Source organism: Scyliorhinus canicula, chromosome 12 (assembly GCF_902713615.1).
Source record: "Scyliorhinus canicula chromosome 12, sScyCan1.1, whole genome shotgun sequence".
Classification (NCBI taxonomy): Eukaryota; Metazoa; Chordata; class Chondrichthyes; order Carcharhiniformes; family Scyliorhinidae; genus Scyliorhinus; species Scyliorhinus canicula.
The window spans coordinates 57,920,580-57,939,370 of NC_052157.1; the positions used below are offsets into that span (position 1 = coordinate 57,920,580).

At 51.0% G+C, this 18,791-nt stretch overlaps 1 protein-coding gene across 1 annotated transcript in view; it reads right to left on the bottom strand.

Moving 5' to 3' along the window:
* Positions 1 to 791: 791 nt before the first annotated feature.
* The window catches only part of LOC119974256 (high affinity cGMP-specific 3',5'-cyclic phosphodiesterase 9A-like), a 78,191-nt gene continuing 60,191 nt past the window's right edge, over positions 792 to 18,791 (bottom strand). Inside the window, exons 11-15 of the mRNA XM_038813026.1 lie at positions 18,385 to 18,541; positions 15,845 to 15,958; positions 9,954 to 10,058; positions 3,238 to 3,366; positions 792 to 1,052 (exon numbers count right to left, since the gene is read on the bottom strand). Of these exons, the coding sequence (XP_038668954.1) occupies positions 918 to 1,052; positions 3,238 to 3,366; positions 9,954 to 10,058; positions 15,845 to 15,958; positions 18,385 to 18,541 (640 nt within the window). The 3' untranslated portion in view covers positions 792 to 917. The remainder of the gene's footprint in view (positions 1,053 to 3,237; positions 3,367 to 9,953; positions 10,059 to 15,844; positions 15,959 to 18,384; positions 18,542 to 18,791) is intronic.

Here is an 18,791-nt window from a genome sequence, read left to right on the forward strand (position 1 = left end):
GCACCCGGAAGAAACCCACGGAGATACGGGGAGAACGTGCAGACTCCGCACAGTCAGTCAACCGAGGCAGAAGTCGAACCCGGGTCCGTGGAGCTGTGAGGCAGCAGTGCTAACCGCTGTGCCACAGTGCCGCCCAATGCGGATACGACAACTGTAACTCAACATTCGAATAAAAATATGTCGTATAAAATGTGAAAATCAATAAAAAAATATATTTTAAAATAATGAATGGCGGAGCAGATCCGAAGGACCGAATGGCCTCCTCCTGCTTGTATTTTTGATGAATGTTTCTATGTACAGGGCAGATCACAGCCTTTTGGGCTAATTCATTGACCACCAGCAAATCAATCAAACCGAGTCCCAACCCCATCTCTCTGTCACTGGTGCCAGCCAATCTGCAGCTTCCAGTTTAAACCAGCTCAGCCTTCCGGATTCTTCCTGCTTGATTGAAAGATGCAGGCTTCTTGCCTTAAAGACACAGGTCCATTAATCATCCATGGATCAAAAATGTAAAGACAAAAATAAAACAAAGGGGCAGCACGAATATAAAGGCAAAAATAAAACAAAGGGGCAGCACAGTAGCATGGTGGTTAGCATAAATGCTTCACAGCTCCAGGGTCCCAGGTTCGATTCCTGGCTGGGTCACTGTCTGTGCGGAGTCTGCATGCCTCCCCATGTGTGCGTGGGTTTCCTTCGGGTGCTCCGGTTTCCTCCCACAATCCAAAGATGTGCGGGTTAGGTGGATTGGACATGCTAAATTGCCCGTTACGGGTATAGGGTGGATACGTGGGTTTGAGTAGGGTGATCATTGCTCGGCACAACATCGAGGGCCGAAGGGCCTGTTCTGTGCTGTACTGTTCTATGTTCTAATGTAAGCAACAGGAAGGACCCTGACAGACAATTTACTGGATTGAGAATCATGCCACTCTTGGCCGTGGACTGAAATCCGCCATTTCTTCACTCATGGCGTCTTCGGATTGCTTCAGTTCCTCATATCGATCTCTGGATTCCCTCAAGGGTTGAAGCATCACCTCATTGAGCTGTGTGAATAACTGAAATGAAAGAACAGCAGGTGGGTTAGTCATCGTTTCCCCCCCCCCCCGATAATCCTCTCGGAAACCAGGAGCATATCGAACCTCATCAGGATAAAAAAGCATCGCAAACCTTCCATTGCCTTCCGCGGACGCATTTTCCAGGAAACTGTGACCATGACACGCATCAGGATATATTCGGGACAGGCGTAAAAACTCAGGCAGAGAAGGGGGATTTTAAGAACGTCTAGTAGGAGGAGAGACAGAGAGTGGATTGGAGGAGAGAAAGAGATGACGTGAGAGAAAGAGATATAGACAGCAAGAGTGGGAGGCGGAGACGCTTAAGCAGCGATATTCCAGAGCTGAGGGCCCCCCAAGCAGCTGGGAACACGGCCATCAATTATGGAGTGATGGGAATTGGGGGATGGTCAAAAGGCTGGAATCGGAGGTGCGCAGAGATCTCAGAGGGTTGTGGAGCCTGGAGGAGGTTAAAGAGATGGGGAGGGTTTAGGGCTGGTGCACTCCATTAGTACTAACCCTCTGACAGTGCAGCACTCCTTTAATACCAAACCGTCTGACAGTGCAGCATTCCCTCAGTACTGACCCTCTGACAGTGCAGCACTCCCTCAGTACTGACCCTCTGACAGTGCAGCACTCCCTCAGTACTGACCCTCTGACAGTGCAGCTCTCCCTCAGTACTGATCCTCTGACAGTGCAGCTCTCCCTCAGTACTGACCATCTGACAGTGCAGCACTCCTTTAATACCAAACCCTCTGACAGTGCAGCACTCCCTCAGTACTGACCCTCTGACAGTGCAGCACTCCCTCAGTACTGACCCACTGACAGTGCAGCTCTCCCTCAGTACTGATCCTCTGACAGTGCAGCTCTCCCTCAGTGCTGACCCTCTGACAGTGCAGCTCTCCCTCAGTACTGACCCTCTGACAGTGCAGCACTCCCTCAGTACTGACTCTCTGACAGTGCAGCACTCCCTCAGTACTAACCCTCTAACAGCGCAGCGTTCCCTCAGTACTAACCCTCTAACAGCGCAGCACTCCCTTCATCCTAACCCTCTGACAGTGCAGAACTTCTTCAGTACTAACCCTCGGATAGTGCAGTGCTCCCACAGTACTTGGTGGTGTTGGAGGAGGTTGAGGATTTTCTCCCGCATTTAGCGGGCTTTTTTGGGTGAAAGTGCCCGGCAGCCTTCACGCCCGTTCCTGGGACCCGATTCTCCTCCCCCATCGGGGCTAGGAGCGGGACCTTGGGAATCACAGCGTTGCAGCCTTAACGACCGTCTGTATGACGTCAGCCGCGCATCCGCAGGTTGGAGCCGGCTCCAACCTGCGCATGCGCGGGTGACGTCATCACGCCATTGACGGAACCCGCGCATGCGCGGTTACGCATTTCTCCACCGCCACCCGACAAGATGTGGCGTCTTGATCTTGTCGGGCGGCGGAGGGGAAATAGTGCGTCCCTTTTGGACGCAGGCCCGACGATCGGTGGGCACCGATCGCGGGCCTGTCCCCTCCCGAGCACAACGGTGGTGCTCCCGCCCCAAACGGGCCTCTGGATGCGCCAAACGGGCATCCAGCGCCCATTTTTACGACGGCAGCAAGCTGGTGTGTTTGCTGCCATGAAAAAACGGGCGTAAAGGCCCGGCCGCTTGGCCCATCGGCAGCAGAAAATCGCAGCTCGTCGTAAAAAACGGCGAGCGCCGATTCGTGACGTGGGGGGGGGGGGGGGGGGGGAATAGCGGGAGGGCGCAAAAAATGTCGGGAGGCCCTCCCGCTATTCTCCCAACCGGCGTGGGCAGCGGAGAGCCGCGCCCACTAAATTTGAGCTTCTAGGAGGAGAGCGACCTTTCGTGCATCAGCTCAGCACATCTCCATCACCAGAAGTCCCACTGGGCGCACTCCCTCAGTACTGCCTCTCCCGCAGATATATGGATCCATGCTGCGCTTTTGTTTTTATTCATTCATGGACCTGGATGTCGCAGGCTGTGCCAGCATATATTGCTCATCCCTAAGTGCCCTTGAGCAGACAGGTAAGAGTCAAGCACAATGCTGTGGGTCTGGAGTCATATGTAGGCCAGACCAGGCAAGGACATCAGATTTCCTGCCCTAAAGGAAATGAGTGAATCAGATGGGTTTTTACGACAATCAACAATGGCTTCATGGTCATCATTAGACCTTTTTTCATTATTTACCTTTATCATTGCCTCGAACATGGGTATTAGAATCAATTGGATGAATCCAATTTGCATTTTCGGTTTGGTCACGATGTCTCTGTCCATGAATGTAGACACGGGCAGACCCTCAGATTTCTCCCTGTGACTCTGCAGATAAAGCACATAAATTACCATAAAGAAGAAGTAATAGTGCGATGGAGCTGTGTCATTAACCCAATGAGTGCAAGGTTCAACTGTCTTTAAGCCCTCCTTTCCTGGGTCTCTATTTGTCCAATCATTTCTGACCACCCGACATTGCCGCACTCCCTCAGCACTGAACTTCCCGACATTCACAGTGGCTAGCACTGTTGCTTCACAGCGCCAGGGTCCCAGGTTCAATTCCCGGCTTGGGTCTGTGGTGAATCAGATTCACACGGTATTATAAGTTACCAATGTCACTCTATTCCCATTGTATATATGTACCGATATTGTAAGTGCAGTTGCACTACCTGACCACCAGGGGGAGTAGCTCTGGGAGTACTCGAGAGTTTGTACTGGGCTCCCCCCTTGGCTCCGCCCAGAACTCCTCCACCTGGAGCTGCTGTATAAAGATCCGTGCCACAGAGCCAGCCAGCCAGTTCATCGAAAGTTCAACGGCAAACAGGCTGGCTCTGTTGTAAGCATATTAAAACCGCTATTCTAATCCTACAAGCACGTGTCCGTAGAATTGACGGTTCCATCAATTTAATATACTTACGAAACAGTCGAAGTAAATCATGGAAGCAGCCCTCAAGCCCGGACGCCTAGAACTCGACCCGCAGGATGCAGAGGCTAAAGAAATTTTCTCCCGCTGGCTGAGATGTTTTAAGGCCTACCTGGCTGAAGCCAGCACCGCTGAAACGATGGAGGAACAAAAGCTCAGCCTACTGCACGCGAGGGTAAGCCACAGAATTTCCACGCAGCTAAACCCGGCCGACTCTTACACCGCAGCACTGGCGATATTGGACAAAATGTACGTTAGGCCCATCAACGAGGTTTATGCACGCCACGTGTTTACGACTCGCCGTCAGCGGCCGACAGAAACACTAGCTGAATTCGTACGGGAACTTAACAATCTTTCCAATGACTGTAGCTACCAGGCCATTACCGCGGCCGAACATAGGGAGCTTGCTGTGCGGGATGTTTTTGTAGTGGGCCTCAGATCAAACTATGTGTGCCAAAGGCTGCTGCAAAAGGGGGCCCAAGACTTAGACAATACTGTGGAGGCTGCTACCGCAATGGAAGTCTCCTTCCGCAGCCTCACCTCATTTCCCGCAGACCCCGCGACCTCATCGTGGGCCCCCAACCAACAACTCCCCCAGGCCTGTGCCGCACGGTCCCCCCCAGCTACCGCGCTGCCAAAGCCAGTTACTCTGCGGCCCAGCCAGTCACTCTGCTGCCCCAGCCAGCTACTCAGCTACCCCAGCCTGCAATTTCTGTGGACAAAGCCAGCACCCGCGGCAGCTCTGCCCAGCCCGATCTGCGACCTGTAGCAGCTGCGGGAAGAAAGGCCATTATGCCAGAGTGTGCCTCGCGAAAAGGGCCCCAGTTTCTAACTCCCCAGTAGAGAGAACAAATCGCTCCCAGCACCAGCGGGCCCGCGGGGCCCGAAACGCTGCGGCCTACGCCCCGACTCCGCCCCCTCCCGCTACGTGCGATCCATGGGGGCTGCCATCTTGGCAAACCCCCACCATGCGGCCGGCCACGTGCGACTCATGGGGGCCGCCATCTTCCTTGCCGCTCACCATGTGCGATCCACGGGCCCCATCTGCATCTCCATGCTCAGATAGCTCATCAGGAGACTACGACTTCCCCGGGCACTCATCGCGCAGCCCGTAACTCAGCGCAGCGATCCTGCATCAAGCTCGCCAGAACGTACCGGCATCTACTCGACCGGACGCCCACTCGGAAGACTATGACTTCCCCGGGCACCCATCACGCGGCCCGCAACTCAACGCGGTCATCCTAGATCAATCCCGCCCCAAGCACCTACGAAGTTCGATGGCGGAGGTCCAGATCAACGGGTACAGCACGCCATGCCTCTTTGACTCCGGGAGCACCGAGAGCTTTATACACCCAGAGCTGGTAAGACGCCGTTCGCTTCCTATTTTTCCTGTGAGCCAAACTATCACCCTCGCTTCGGGCTCCCACTCAGTCCAAATCCAAGGACGCACCGTCGCTACGCTCACAATTCGAGGTGCTAGTTATTCGAAATTTAAACTTTATGTCCTGCCCGACCTCTGCGCGCCACTTTAATTAGGCCTGGATTTCCAGTGCAACCTCAAGAGCCTCACCCTCAGCTTTGCCGGGCCCCTGCCCCCACTCACTATCTGCAGCCTCGCCACGCTGCGCATCTCCCCCCCTCCTCTCTTCGCCAATCTCACTCCAGATTGCAAGCCAGTAGCTACTCGCAGCAGGCGATACAGCCTACAGGATAGGGTCTTTATCCGATCGGAGGTCCGACGGCTGCTCAGTGAGGGGATTATAGAGGCCAGTAATAGTCCCTGGAGAGCTCAGGTGGTGGTCGTCAAGACCGGGGAAAAATTTTGCATGGTCGTCGACTATAGCCAGACCATAAATCGCTTTACGCTCCTAGACGTGTATCCCCTCCCCAGAATTGCAGACATGGTTAACCAGATCGCCCAATATCGGGTATTTTTCACGGTGGATCTGAAGTCTGCATACCACCAGCTCCCAATCCGCCCGGAGGACCGCCACTACACAGCGTTCGAGGCCGATGGCTGCCTCTTCCACTTCCTCCGGGTTCCCTTCGGCGTCACTAACGGGGTTTCGGTGTTCCAACGAGCAATGGACCGAATGGTAGACCAGTACGGGCTGCGGGCCACGTTTCCGTATCTGGACAAAGTTACCATCTGCGGCTATGACCAGCAGGACCACAACGCCAACCTCCACCATTTTCTCCAAACGGCACAGAAATTAAACCTCACTTATAACAAGGAGAAATGCGTTTTCCGCACAAACAGACTGGCCATCCTCGGCTACGTCGTGGAGAACTGAGTCCTGGGCCCAGACCCGGACTCTTAGAACTCCCCCTCCCTCATTGTCCCAAGGCCCTCAAATGGTGCTTGGGGTTCTTTTCATACTACGCCAAGTGGGTCCCTCAATATGCGGACAAAGCCCACCCACTCTTTAAGGCCACACGATTTCCCCTGTCAGCTGAGGCGCGCCAGGCCTTCAGCTGCATCAAGGAGGACATCGCCAAAGCAGCCATGCGGGCGGTGGATGAATCCACTCCCTTTCAGGTTGAGAGCGACGCCTGAGAGGTAGCTCTAGCAGCCACTTTAAATCAGGCAGGGAGGCCCGTTGCATTTTTCTCCCGTACCCTATCCGCTTCAGAACTCCGACACTCCTCAGTCGAGAAGGAAACACAAGCCATCGTGGAGGCTGTTCGTCACTGGAGGCACTACCTCGCAGGTAGGAGGTTCACCCTCATCACCGACCAACGATCGGTTGCCTTTATGTTTGACAACTCGCAAAGGGGCAAAATAAAAAATGATAAAATCCTTTGATGGAGGATCGAACTCTCCACCTATAGTTACGATATTAAATCTTGACCAGGGAAGCTCAACGAGTCCTCGGATGTCCTATCCTGCGGGACATGCGCCAGTGCGCAGATCAGCCGTCTGAAAGCCATCCACGATGACCTCTGACATCCATGGGTCACCCGGCTCGCCCACTACATCAGAGCCCAAAACCTGCCTTTCTCCAACGAGGAGGTAAAAGCGGTCACCAGGGACTGCCCGATCTGTGCAGAGTGCAAACCGCATTTCTATAGACCAGACAGAGCCCACCTGGTCAAGGCTTCTAGGCCCTTTGAACGCCTTGCGATCGATTTCAAAGGGCCACTCCCCTCCACTAACAAGAACATTTATTTCCTCAACATCATAGACGAATTCTCCCGATTCCCTTTTGCCATCCCGTGCCCCGACATGACCTCCCACACAGTCATTAAGGCCCTGCATAGTGTCTTCACCCTGTTTGGTTTCCCCAGCTACGTGCACAGCGACCGGGGTTCGTCCTTTATGAGCGACGAGCTGCGTCAGTACCTGCTCGACAAGGGCATCGCCTCGAGCAGGACTACCAGCTACAACCCCAGGGGGAACGGGCAGGTGGAGAGGGATAACGCAACGGTCTGGAAGACCGTCCTACTGACCCTCCGGTCTAGAAAACTCCAAGTCTCCCAATGGCAAGAAGTTCTCCCAGACGCGCTCCACGCAATTAGATCCCTCCTCTGTACAGCGACCAATCAAACCCCTCCCGAGCGGCTCTTCATTTATTCTAGGGGCACTACCACGGGGGTCTCACTTCCGGGGTGGCGGAGGACGCCAGGCCCGGTTCTCCTGAGGAAGCACGTCAGGGCGCACAAAACCGACCCCCTTGTTGAAAAGGTGCGCCCCCTCCATTCCAACCCCCAGTACGCATTCGTGGAGTTCCCGGACGGTCGCCAGGACACAGTATCCCTTCGGGACTTGGCACCCGCTGGATCCAGTCCCCCTCTACCCCAACTGAGGAACCCCTTACCCCGTTCCCTATGCTGCCACCCCCTCGCGCCCCCGATCCCGCAAGCTCGCCCCACCTGCTCCACGCGCCAGCACCAGCCCGCCCCCAGCGCCCCCAGTCTCCGGTCGAGCCAGAGGTGTATAAAGTTTGGACGAGACCCGCCCCGGAGTCTGCCATTGTACCCCAGCTCTCAACACCCACCCAGCCACCGCAAGAGGCTACAACCCCGGTACTCTGCAGATCGCAACAAACAATTCGTCCACCGGACAGACCAACTCTGTGAGCCACCACCCCCGCCGGACTTGCTTTTTTTCACAGGGGGTGAATGTGGTGAATGAGATTCACACAGTATTGTAAGTTACCAATTTCACTCTGTTCCCATTGTATATATGTACCGATATTGTAAGTGCAGTTGCACTACCTGACCACCAGGGGGAGTAGCCCTGGGAGTACTCGAGAGTTTTTACTGGGCTCCCCACTTGGCTCCGCCCAGAACGCCTCCCTCTGAAGCTGCTGTATAAAGATCCGTGCCACAGAGCCAGCCAGCCAGTTCATCGAAAGTTCAACGGCGAACAGGCTGGCTCTGTTGTAAGTATATTAAAACCGCTATTCTAATCCTACAAGCACGTGTCCGTAGAATTGATGGTTCCATCAGGGTCACTGTCTGTGTGGAGTCTGTACATTCTCCCCTTGTCCGCATGGGTTTCCTCCCACAAGTCCTGAAAGACGTGCTGTTGGGTCAATTGGACATTTTGAATTCTCCCTCAGTGTACCCGAATAGGCGACGGAATGTGGCGACGAGGGCATTTTCACAGTAACCTCATTGCAGTGTTAATGTAAGCCTACTTGTGACAATGATACAGATTATTATTATTACATTATTGTTGGAGTACTCCCTCCCTATTGACCTTCTGACAGTGAAGCACTCCCTCAGCACTGACCCTCTGACAGTGCAGCATTCCCTCAGCACTGACCCTCCAACAGTGCAGCACTCCCTCAGCACTGACCCTCTGACAGTGCAGCATTCCCTCAGCACTGACCCTCCAACAGTGCAGCACTCCCTCAGCACTGACCCTCTGACAGTGCAGCATTCCCTCAGCACTGACCCTCCAACAGTGCAGCACTCCCTCAGCACTGACCCTCCAACAGTGCAGCACACCCTCAGTACTGACCCTCTGACAGTGCAGCACTCCCTCAGTACTGACCCTCTGACAGTGCAGCACACCCTCAGTACTGACCCTCCAACAGTGCAGCACTCCCTCAGTACTGACCCTCTGACAGTGCAGCATTCCCTCAGCACTGACCCTCTGACAGATGGCAAGCTCCTTCAGTACTGTCACTGGGCGAGTAATTGCTTTGATCATGAAGCTCAAATCCCTAAAATGAGAATCAAACACACAGCCTTCTGACTCTCAGGCCATGGGCTGTCTGTCCAGCAAAGGACTAATGGGTTCTGTCTCACTCCCTGCAACAAACAGCCTCCTTCCCTGTACAGTGCAGCTTCTAAACAGCGTGCACTATACCTGCTCAACCAGAGTCATCATTTAGTTAGAAATACAAGCAAAGATGGTGCCTCACTCTCTCAGCAAGTCACGATGTTTGTACATACCTCTTGCAGTATTGCTTGGTCAATTCCATAGAATTCCTCCAGCAAAGAAGGTGGCCATTCGACCCATCAAGTCTGTACCAACCCTTTGAAAGAGCATGCTTCCTGGGTCCACTCTCCTGCCCTAATTCCACTAAACCATGTAACCCAACCTAACCGGCACATCTTTGGACTATGGGGGGAAACCAGAGCACCCGAAGTAAATCCACGCAGACACGGGAAGAACGTGCAGACCCACACAGACAATCACCCGAGGCCAGTATCGAACCCGGGACCCTGGTGCAGTGAGGTAGCTGTGTGAACCACTAGGCAACCATGTGGCTGTTCAGTGTTTATTTATGTGAGTCTGGTAACTGATCTATGCTCACTGCGCTTGACTGCTTCAGCCGGGTTACTGTTTCCCTGCAAAGGATGCAGAGAAGCTGCTCTAAGCCGGGCTGCAGCAGGTTGAGATTGCTGACATTTTGTGACTGAAGAGATATTTCAAAACTCTTCTCAACACAAACCTCTTCGACACTTTGAAAGCCCTCTCATCTCTGACCTGTGCTGAGGTGAGCCAAACGCATCAAATAGAGAAACGCCCCCATACCTGCATAAAATACTCCTGCAGGAGGCAGTCCACCCAGGGCTCCGAAACCTCCATCGGCCTCACCTCATTTGAGATATCGCAGCATTTTATCAGCATCTGTTTCAACTGATCAAGAAATCTCAGTCAGAGGCGGTGAAGGATTGACCTTGTAAGATGGAAGTCGAAACATGTTGAGCATTGCGGTCACTGTGTGTGTGTGTGTGTGTGGGGGAGGGGGGGGGGGGAATTTGGAGATTGTTCTCTGTAGCGCCACGAGCCTGAGTCCTGATGGCTGTGGTTCCTGCCAGATCCCAGAACATCTTCACAGAACTGGAGAGGAACCTGTGATCCGAGGCAGGGAAATCAGTGGTGGTAGTGGCCCACGTAGTCACTGAGGGCACAGAAAGGACAGGTAAAGAGCTTCTGCTTTGGGAGAACGAGTGAGATAAATGTTGGAATTCCGGATGTATTGTATTATAGGGATTTGGCACTTAATGGTTAAAAGTCTGGGTTAGACTGTATTTGACTGCTGCAGTCATGTTTCAAAAGAATCCTAGTTTGAAAGACAACAAAGGTGTTGGGAGCTGGAGGTGCAATTAAACCATCATAAAAACTTTGGGCTAATTCAGTTTTGTTTGGATTAAGGGGATTAATTTGATTTCAGCTTTGTAAGATGATGTCATTACTGGGTGGAGCTAAGTTATCAGGCATTTTGCAGAAAGCAGTTGTGATCTGAATGAAGCTGTGTCCAGATGTCAAACAGTCTTGTTCCCACTACAGTTCACTTCAGAGATTGACAGTCTTTAAAGCAGTGCAGACTTGTCTGAAAACAAAGCAGAGCTGAAAGAAGCTGAGAAACATCATCCGAAGCCATAACAGCCAGAGTTTCTGCATGGGTCTGGCAGGGGTTAGATCTTTTCTTTAAAGCAATGGAACAACAACAAACTCTCTTTCTCAAAGAACACCTCAGTACAGTAGGTGTTCCTGTGTGCTAAAGGTACTTAAAGTGGATTGAGAGCTAAGGTGGATTCTTGTTGTTTGAGCAGGAATAAAGGCAGCAGTTAGGGTTATTGTATTCACTGCATTGACTAGCATTGTTTAAGGGATAATTGTAAGATATTTTCTGGTGTGGTATTAAAGATTTCAATGTTCTGATGGTAATAAAGTTTTTTTGAATGAACCATATCCCTATATTTTTTGTGCAATCACTTCCAGATCGAGGTATCCTTTCCTCATCGTCTTACAAAATCAAAATAAAATAGTAGGGTTTCTGTTCAATATACTAGCCACTGTTGTGGGTAAGTCTGGGATCATAATAATGAGGAGATAAACATTAATATGCAGAATCTCAAACGTAATCATCTCTGGATTTTTTTGATTTGTTCATGGGATGAGAGAGTCACCAGCAAGCTCAGTATTTATTGCCCATCCCTAATTGCCCCTTGACCTGAGCGCTTGCTTGACCATTCCAGAGGAGCAGTTAAGAGTCAACCCCATCCCAATGGAGTCACATGTAGGTCCGACCAGGGCAAGGATGGCAGATTTCCCTCCGTCTTATGAATTCTTATTGAATTCAAATTTCACCATCTGCCAAGGTGGGATTTGAAAATGGGTCCCCAAGGGGTTAAAAAGAAAAAGTGCTGGAAAAATACTCAGCAGCTCAGACAGCGTCTGTGGAGAGAGAATACAGAGTTGACATTTGGAGTCCGCATGACTCTTCTTCAGAGCTGAAGAGAGGGGGAGGAATGTGATGGATTGCAAAAAGGGGTGGAGCAGTTGGAGAAGAAATGAAGGTCATCTGATGAGCTGCTCGCTTTGATGAGCTGCTCGTGGGAGCTTGGAGAGATTGAAACAAAGTTGTGAAGGTCACGAGACAGCAGGTGCGTTATTGGGAGTGTGAAGGGCTGAAGTGGGTACCGATAGCGGCATACAGGGAAGATGGCAGAATGTGTTGATGGGAGAACAAAAGTCCGTACTCAGTGAAAGCAAAATTAAAGAACAAGTGGCAGATGTCCCAGTGGGAGAGGGGAGGGGAGGTGGCGTGGGTTTCGGTTTGGAGCAAAAGATGTATTGGCTAATCGCAGTATTATCCTGGCTCTCGGGTTTAATGGTCCAGTGACCACCCGATTATACCATCGTCACCCCCACAAGGAGCCATGAGCCGTGAGCAAATTGGATTAGGGTAAGTAAGATTAGAGAGAAGAACGTGCGGCTCAAAGGTCATTATGGGATTCAATTTTGGGGCGATGGCACTGAGGAAAGGAGGAGGCAGTACAGGTGGGACATTCCACACTTGAACCTGTGCTGGGGTCGCTGTTCCAATGGGTCATAAAACTAGGGAAGTAGAGAGGGCTTCAAACTAACTAGAGGAGTTAAGTGATTACGCAGGGGAAGATGGAGTAAATCAAAGGGAAATGACGAGGCAATAGTTCAAGGTAGTATTAATTCCATTCTGTTACGACTCTCTTCCCGCACCTAGTGACACACTAAGGCAGACTTTTGTCTGTCCCCCATAGCTGGTTGTTTGCCAGAACTGGTCACTAGCCTGTTGCCAGGGGCTTAAAACTTGAGGGGGCTCCACTCCACATCAAACATAACTAACCAAGAGGCTCTCCTGCCATCACTGCCAGCCAAAGGCATGTTTTGCCTCATCATGAATGCACATTACCTTGGCCACCAAGCCCTGAGATGGGACTCGAACCCGGAGTTTCTTGGCTCAGAGGAAGGGTGCTAACCCACCAGACCTCCTAAGGTGGCAATAAAGGTAATGATAATTGGAGGGAAACTGGAAGGGAGAGTGATTGCAAACCTAAGAGCGAGGCAACAAACAGGGTCAACGTTTAGAAAAGCAGGGAGGCGTGGCACATTGGTATCGTCACAGGGCGAATAATCCTCAGACCCGGGGTAAATGCTCTGGAGACCCTGGGCTTAAATCCCACCATGGCAGATGGTGAAGTTTGAATCTTGGAAAATAAATCTGGAATTAGAAGTCTAACGATGAAACTGTTGCCAATTGTCGTAAAAATCCATCTGGTTCTTTGAAACCCTCATTACGGAATCTGCCGTCTTCACCCTGATATGGCCTACATGTGACTCCAGACCCACAGCACTGTAGCTGACTCTTCATTGCTTCTCTGGAATGGCAAATACTCAATTAAGGGCTCTATATCTGAATGCCCTAAACCACAGGATTCACAATGGAACAGATGAACTGTCAACTGAAACAGAAAATGATATGCATGACCTGATATCCGTTACAGAGGCGGATCTACAAGGAAACAAAAATTGGGATCTGAGTAACCAAAGGTACGTGACACTCAGGAAGGACAGGAAGCTGAGAAAAGGTGGTGGGGTAGCTCTGTTAATTAAAGGCAGCATTAGTGCAGCAGTGAGAGATGACTTTTGCTCTAAAGATCAAGACACAGAATTAGTTTGGGTGGAAATAAGAAATGGCAAATGGACAAAAACAATGGGAGTTGTTTATCGGCAGAGCAGTGGTAATGTAACTCATCGTGTATATATCAGGGAATTAGAGATGTTTACAAAAAGGGTAATGCAGTATTCATGGGGCGTTTAAATCTACACGTAGACTGGGTAAATCTAATCACTACTAACACTGTGGAGGACAAATTCTTGGAATGTGCACAAAATGGTTTTATAGAACGATATGTTGAGGAACAGGCTATTTCAGATCTAGTAGGTTGAGGACTAATTAATATTCTTCTTGGAAAGGAGCTTTTAGAAAAGAGTGACCATAATATGTAAGAATTTAAGTGTGAGGGCGAGGCCCCTCATCCAGACTCTTGAACCTATACAAAGGAAATTACGAAGACATGAGGGAAAAATTAGCCATGGTAGACAGGGAAGTATTGTTAAAAGACATGACAGTAGATAGGCGAAGGCTAACATATAAAGAACGAATACATAGTTTGGAAAGAAAATATAATAAAGCACAAAAACATTGCAAAGAGAGTGTTCCAATCATGGCTAACAAAAGAAATCAAGGATTGTATTAGATCATACGGAGGGGTGTAGAAAGTTGCCAAAAGAAATGCTGAGCCTGAGAATTGGGAGTTGTGCAAATGGAACAATGCAAGATATTATTATTGGTAAAATCGGAATGATACAAGAGAAATTGATGGAACTTTGAATAGAGAAATCCCTTGAACCCAATGATCGACTTCTCAGAGTGTTGAAAGAGATTGCTATGGAGGTAGTTGGTGATCATCTTCCAAAATGTTATAGACTCTAGAATGGTTCCTGAAGATTGGAAGGTAGCAAATGTCACGCCACTATTTAATGAAAATGAAAATAAAAATCGCTTATTGCCACGAGTAGGCTTCAATGAAGTTACTGTGAAAAGCCCTAGTCGCCACATTCCGGCGCCTGTTCGGGGAAGAAGGGAGAGAGATAGAAAAGGGGGGACTATGGAGCTTTTAACCTCACACTAGTAGTAGGGAAGGTGCTAGAGTTTATTCTAAAGGATGTGATAACTAGACACTTAGGAAATAATGGTTGGATTGGGCCAAATCAACATGGATTTATGAAAAGGGAAGTCATGTTCAAGAAATCTGCTGGGGATTTCGAAGGGAGCAACCAGCAGAATAGATAAGGGACGCCTAGTGGAGGTGGTGTATTTAGATTTTCAGAAAGCTTTTGATAATGTTCCAGACGACAGGTTCGTGAACAAAATCAGAGCATATGGGATTGAGGGGAATTGTGCTGCTGTGGACTGAGAATTGGTCAACGGGGAGAAATCAGAGAGCGGGAAAAGATAGATAATTGTCAAGGTGGCAGGGGGTCAGTGCTTGGGCCCCAACTATTCATGATATATCATTGGTTTAGATGTGGGGATTAAATGTAATATTTCCAAGTTTGCGAATGATAAAAGACTAGGTGGGAGTGTGAGATGTGGAGAGGACTGAAAGACACTTCAACGGGACTTGCAGAGGCTCAGAGAGTGGGCAAAAATTTTTGGCAGATGGAATCCAATCCACTTTGTTAAGAAAAACAGAAGTACAGAGTACTTCTTAAATAGGGAGAGGCTGGGAAGTGTTGAAGTTCAAAGGGATCTGGGTGTTCAGATGCAGCGAGTAATCAGGAAGGCAAATGGTACTTTGGTCTTTATTACAGGCAGATTTGAGTATGAGACTAACGGAATATTATTGCAATTCTATAGAGTTTTCGTAAGACTGCAACTGGAGCATTGTGTACAGTTTTGGTCCCCTGGTCGAAGGAAAGATATACTTACCACCGAGTGAGTGAAATGAAAGCTAACTGGACTGATTCCTGGGATGGAGGGACTCTTCTTATGAGGAAAGATTAATTAGACGGGGCAGTTATTCTCTGGAGTATCGAAGAATGAGAAGTGATCTAATTTAAATGTATAAGATTCTTTGAGGGCTCGACAGGGTAGATTCAGGAAAGTTGTTTCCCCTTGGCTGAGGGGGGAGGCGTCGAGAGTCAAGGGACACAGTCGCAGAATAACAGGCACGTCATTTAGGAATGAGATGAGGAGGTATTTCTTCACCCAGGATGTGGTGAATCTTTGCAATTCACTGACCTAAAGGGGGTTGCAGAGGCGCAGAACGCGAGTATGTTCGAGACTGAGATTGGAGGGTTCCCGCAGATTAAAAACACCGATGGGTATGTGGACAGTGCAGGAAAACAGTGTGGAAGTAGAGAACCAGGCATGATGTGATTGGATCGACAGTCAGGGAGGAGAATCGAGGGGCTGAATGGCTGACTCCTGGTCCTATTTCTCACGTTATTATGTTGCAGCCGAGCAGATTTGTGAAAGAACAGGAGGCTATTGTTTGAGGTTCAGATGGATGACAGGTGATCCAATTAAAAAGGACAAAATTCTCAGAGGTTGGACAGGCTCAGTGCCAGGAGGCTACAGCCTTACTTACTGATCGGAGATGATCCTTGTTCTCGTAATCAAAGTTGTCGACACACTGAGTGAATTCCTGCATGATTTCCCCATGAATGGCCATGTCCGTTGCCAGAATCAGCTCAATCATTCCCTAGATCAGGAGAGAGAGCCAGGTATCAGTTGACTGGTCACATAAACAGAGAGTCAGAATACGATAAGAGGGTTTGATAGGTCAGTGAACTCGGTGGTGTTACAGGCAGGTAAAGAGGAACTTTTCCCGTGTCTCAGGCTCGAGGGCCTGAATGGGCCTGCTCCTATTCCTCTGTACCAGGCTCGAGGGGTTGAATGGGCCTGCTCCTATTCCTCTGTACCAGGCTCGAGGGGGTTGAATGGGCCTGCTCCTATTCCTCTGTACCAGGCTCGAGGGGTTGAATGGGCCTGCTCCTATTCCTCTGTACCAGGCTCGAGGGGGTTGAATGGGCCTGCCCCTGTTCCTCTGTACCAGGCTCGAGGGGGTTGAATGGGCCTGCTCCTATTCCTCTGTACCAGGCTCGAGGGGTTGAATGGGCCTGCTCCTATTCCTCTGTACCAGGCTCGAGGGGGTTGAATGGGCCTGCTCCTGTTCCTCTGTACCAGGCTTGAGGGCCTGAATGAGCCTGCTCCTGTTCCTCTGTACCAGGCTCGAGGGGGTTGAATGGGCCTGCTCCTGTTCCTCTGTACCAGGCTCGAGGGGGTTGAATGGGCCTGCTCCTGTTCCTCTGTACCAGGCTCGAGGGGGTTGAATGGGCCTGCTCCTGTTCCTCTGTACCAGGCTCGAGGGGGTTGAATGGGCCTGTTCCTGTTCCTCTGTAACAGGCTCGAGGGGGTTGAATGGGCCTGCTCCTATTCCTCTGTACCAGGCTCGAGGGGGTTGAATGGGCCTGCTCCTATTCCTCTGTACCAGGCTTGAGGGGTTGAATGGGCCTGCTCCTATTCCTCTGTACCAGGCTCGAGGGGGTTGAATGGGCCTGCCCCTGTTCCTCTGTACCAGGCTCGAGGGGGTTGAATGGGCCTGCTCCTATTCCTCTGTACCAGGCTCGAGGGGTTGAATGGGCCTGCTCCTATTCCTCTGTACCAGGCTCGAGGGGGTTGAATGGGCCTGCTCCTGTTCCTCTGTACCAGGCTCGAGGGCCTGAATGAGCCTGCTCCTGTTCCTCTGTACCAGGCTCGAGGGGGTTGAATGGGCCTGCTCCTGTTCCTCTGTACCAGGCTCGAGGGGGTTGAATGGGCCTGCTCCTGTTCCTCTGTACCAGGCTCGAGGGGGTTGAATGGGCCTGCTCCTGTTCCTCTGTACCAGGCTCGAGGGGGTTGAATGGGCCTGCTCCTGTTCCTCTGTACCAGGCTCGAGGGGGTTGAATGGGCCTGTTCCTGTTCCTCTGTAACAGGCTCGAGGGGGTTGAATGGGCCTGCTCCTGTTCCTCTGTACCAGGCTCGAGGGGGTTGAATGGGCCTGCTCCTGTTCCTCTGTACCAGGTTCGAGGGGGTTGAATGGGCCTGCTCCTGTTCCTCTGTACCAGGCTTGAGGGGGTTGAATGGGCCTGCTCCTGTTCCTCTGTACCAGGCTCGAGGGGGTTGAATGGGCCTGCTCCTGTTCCTCTGTACCAGGCTCGATGGGGTTGAATGGGCCTGCTCCTGTTCCTCTGTAACAGGCTCAAGGGGGTTGAATGGGCCTGCTCCTATTCCTCTGTACCAGGCTCGAGAGGGTTGAATGGGCCTGCTCCTGTTCCTCTGTACCAGGCTCGAGGGGGTTGAATGGGCCTGCTCCTGTTCCTCTGTACTAGGCTCGTGGGGGTTGAATGGGCCTGCTCCTGTTCCTCTGTAACAGGCTCGTGGGGGTTGAATGGGCCTGCTCCTGTTCCTCTGTACCAGGCTTGAGGGGGTTGAATGGGCCTGCTCCTGTTCCTCTGTAACAGGCTTGAGTGGCCTGAATGGGACTCCTCCTGTTCTTCAGTAACAGGCTTGACGGGGTTGAATGGCCCTGCTCCTGTTCCTGTATAACAGGCTCGAGAGGGTTGAAGGGTCTTCCTCCTGTTCCTGTGCAACAGGCTGTAGGAGACTGAAGGGACCTCCACCCATGCCTGTGGAACAGGCTCAAGGGGACTGAATGTACCTCCTCCTGTATAACACACTCAAGTGGGTTGTCTGGGCCTCCTCCTGTGCCTGTGTAACAGGTTCAAGAGGGCTATAGGGTCCTCTTCCTTTTCCTGTGTAAGACGCTTGAGGGGACTGAAGGGGCCTCCATCTGTACATTTGAAACAGGCTTGGGGGGGGCGACAGAATGGGCCTCCTCCTGTTCCTGTATAACAGGCTCCAGACGGCTGAAGGGGCCTCCTCCTGTTCCTGTCTAACAGGCACGAGGGGACTAAAGTGGCCTCGCCCTGTTCCTGTGTAACAGGCTCGAGGGTGCTGAATGGGCCTCCGCCTGACTCTTTCTTCTCTAAACATGTTTTTAGGACAGCTGTTGGTAAACTGTGACAATAAGAAATGTCCGCAATCACCAACTCGAAATCTTACGAATGAACCCCCGAATGAACTTACCTCCTGAATCTGTCTGAAGAGCTCAGTGTCTGTGTTTCCGAAGATGTTACTCTCTGGGTCGGAGAGGATTTGAAAGGCGACAGCACAGTGATGGTTCTCCAGTGGGGAAATGTTGTTGTAGCGAATTGCGAGCTCAGTGTGGGCGTTAATTTGGTATCTGTCCGAGAGAGTGAATGGTGTTTTAGTGCTGAGCTTATTTCTCTGTGTTATAGAAGCATTGAAACATAGAAGATAAGAGCAGGAGTAGGCCATTCGGCCCTTCGAGCCTGCGCCAACATTCAATATGATCATGGCCAATCCTCTCTCTCAACACCATACTTGCCGCACTCTCCCCATGCACATTGACACCTTTATCTATCTTTCTTAAATATATTCAGTGACTTGGCCTCCACATTCACTGGTAGAGA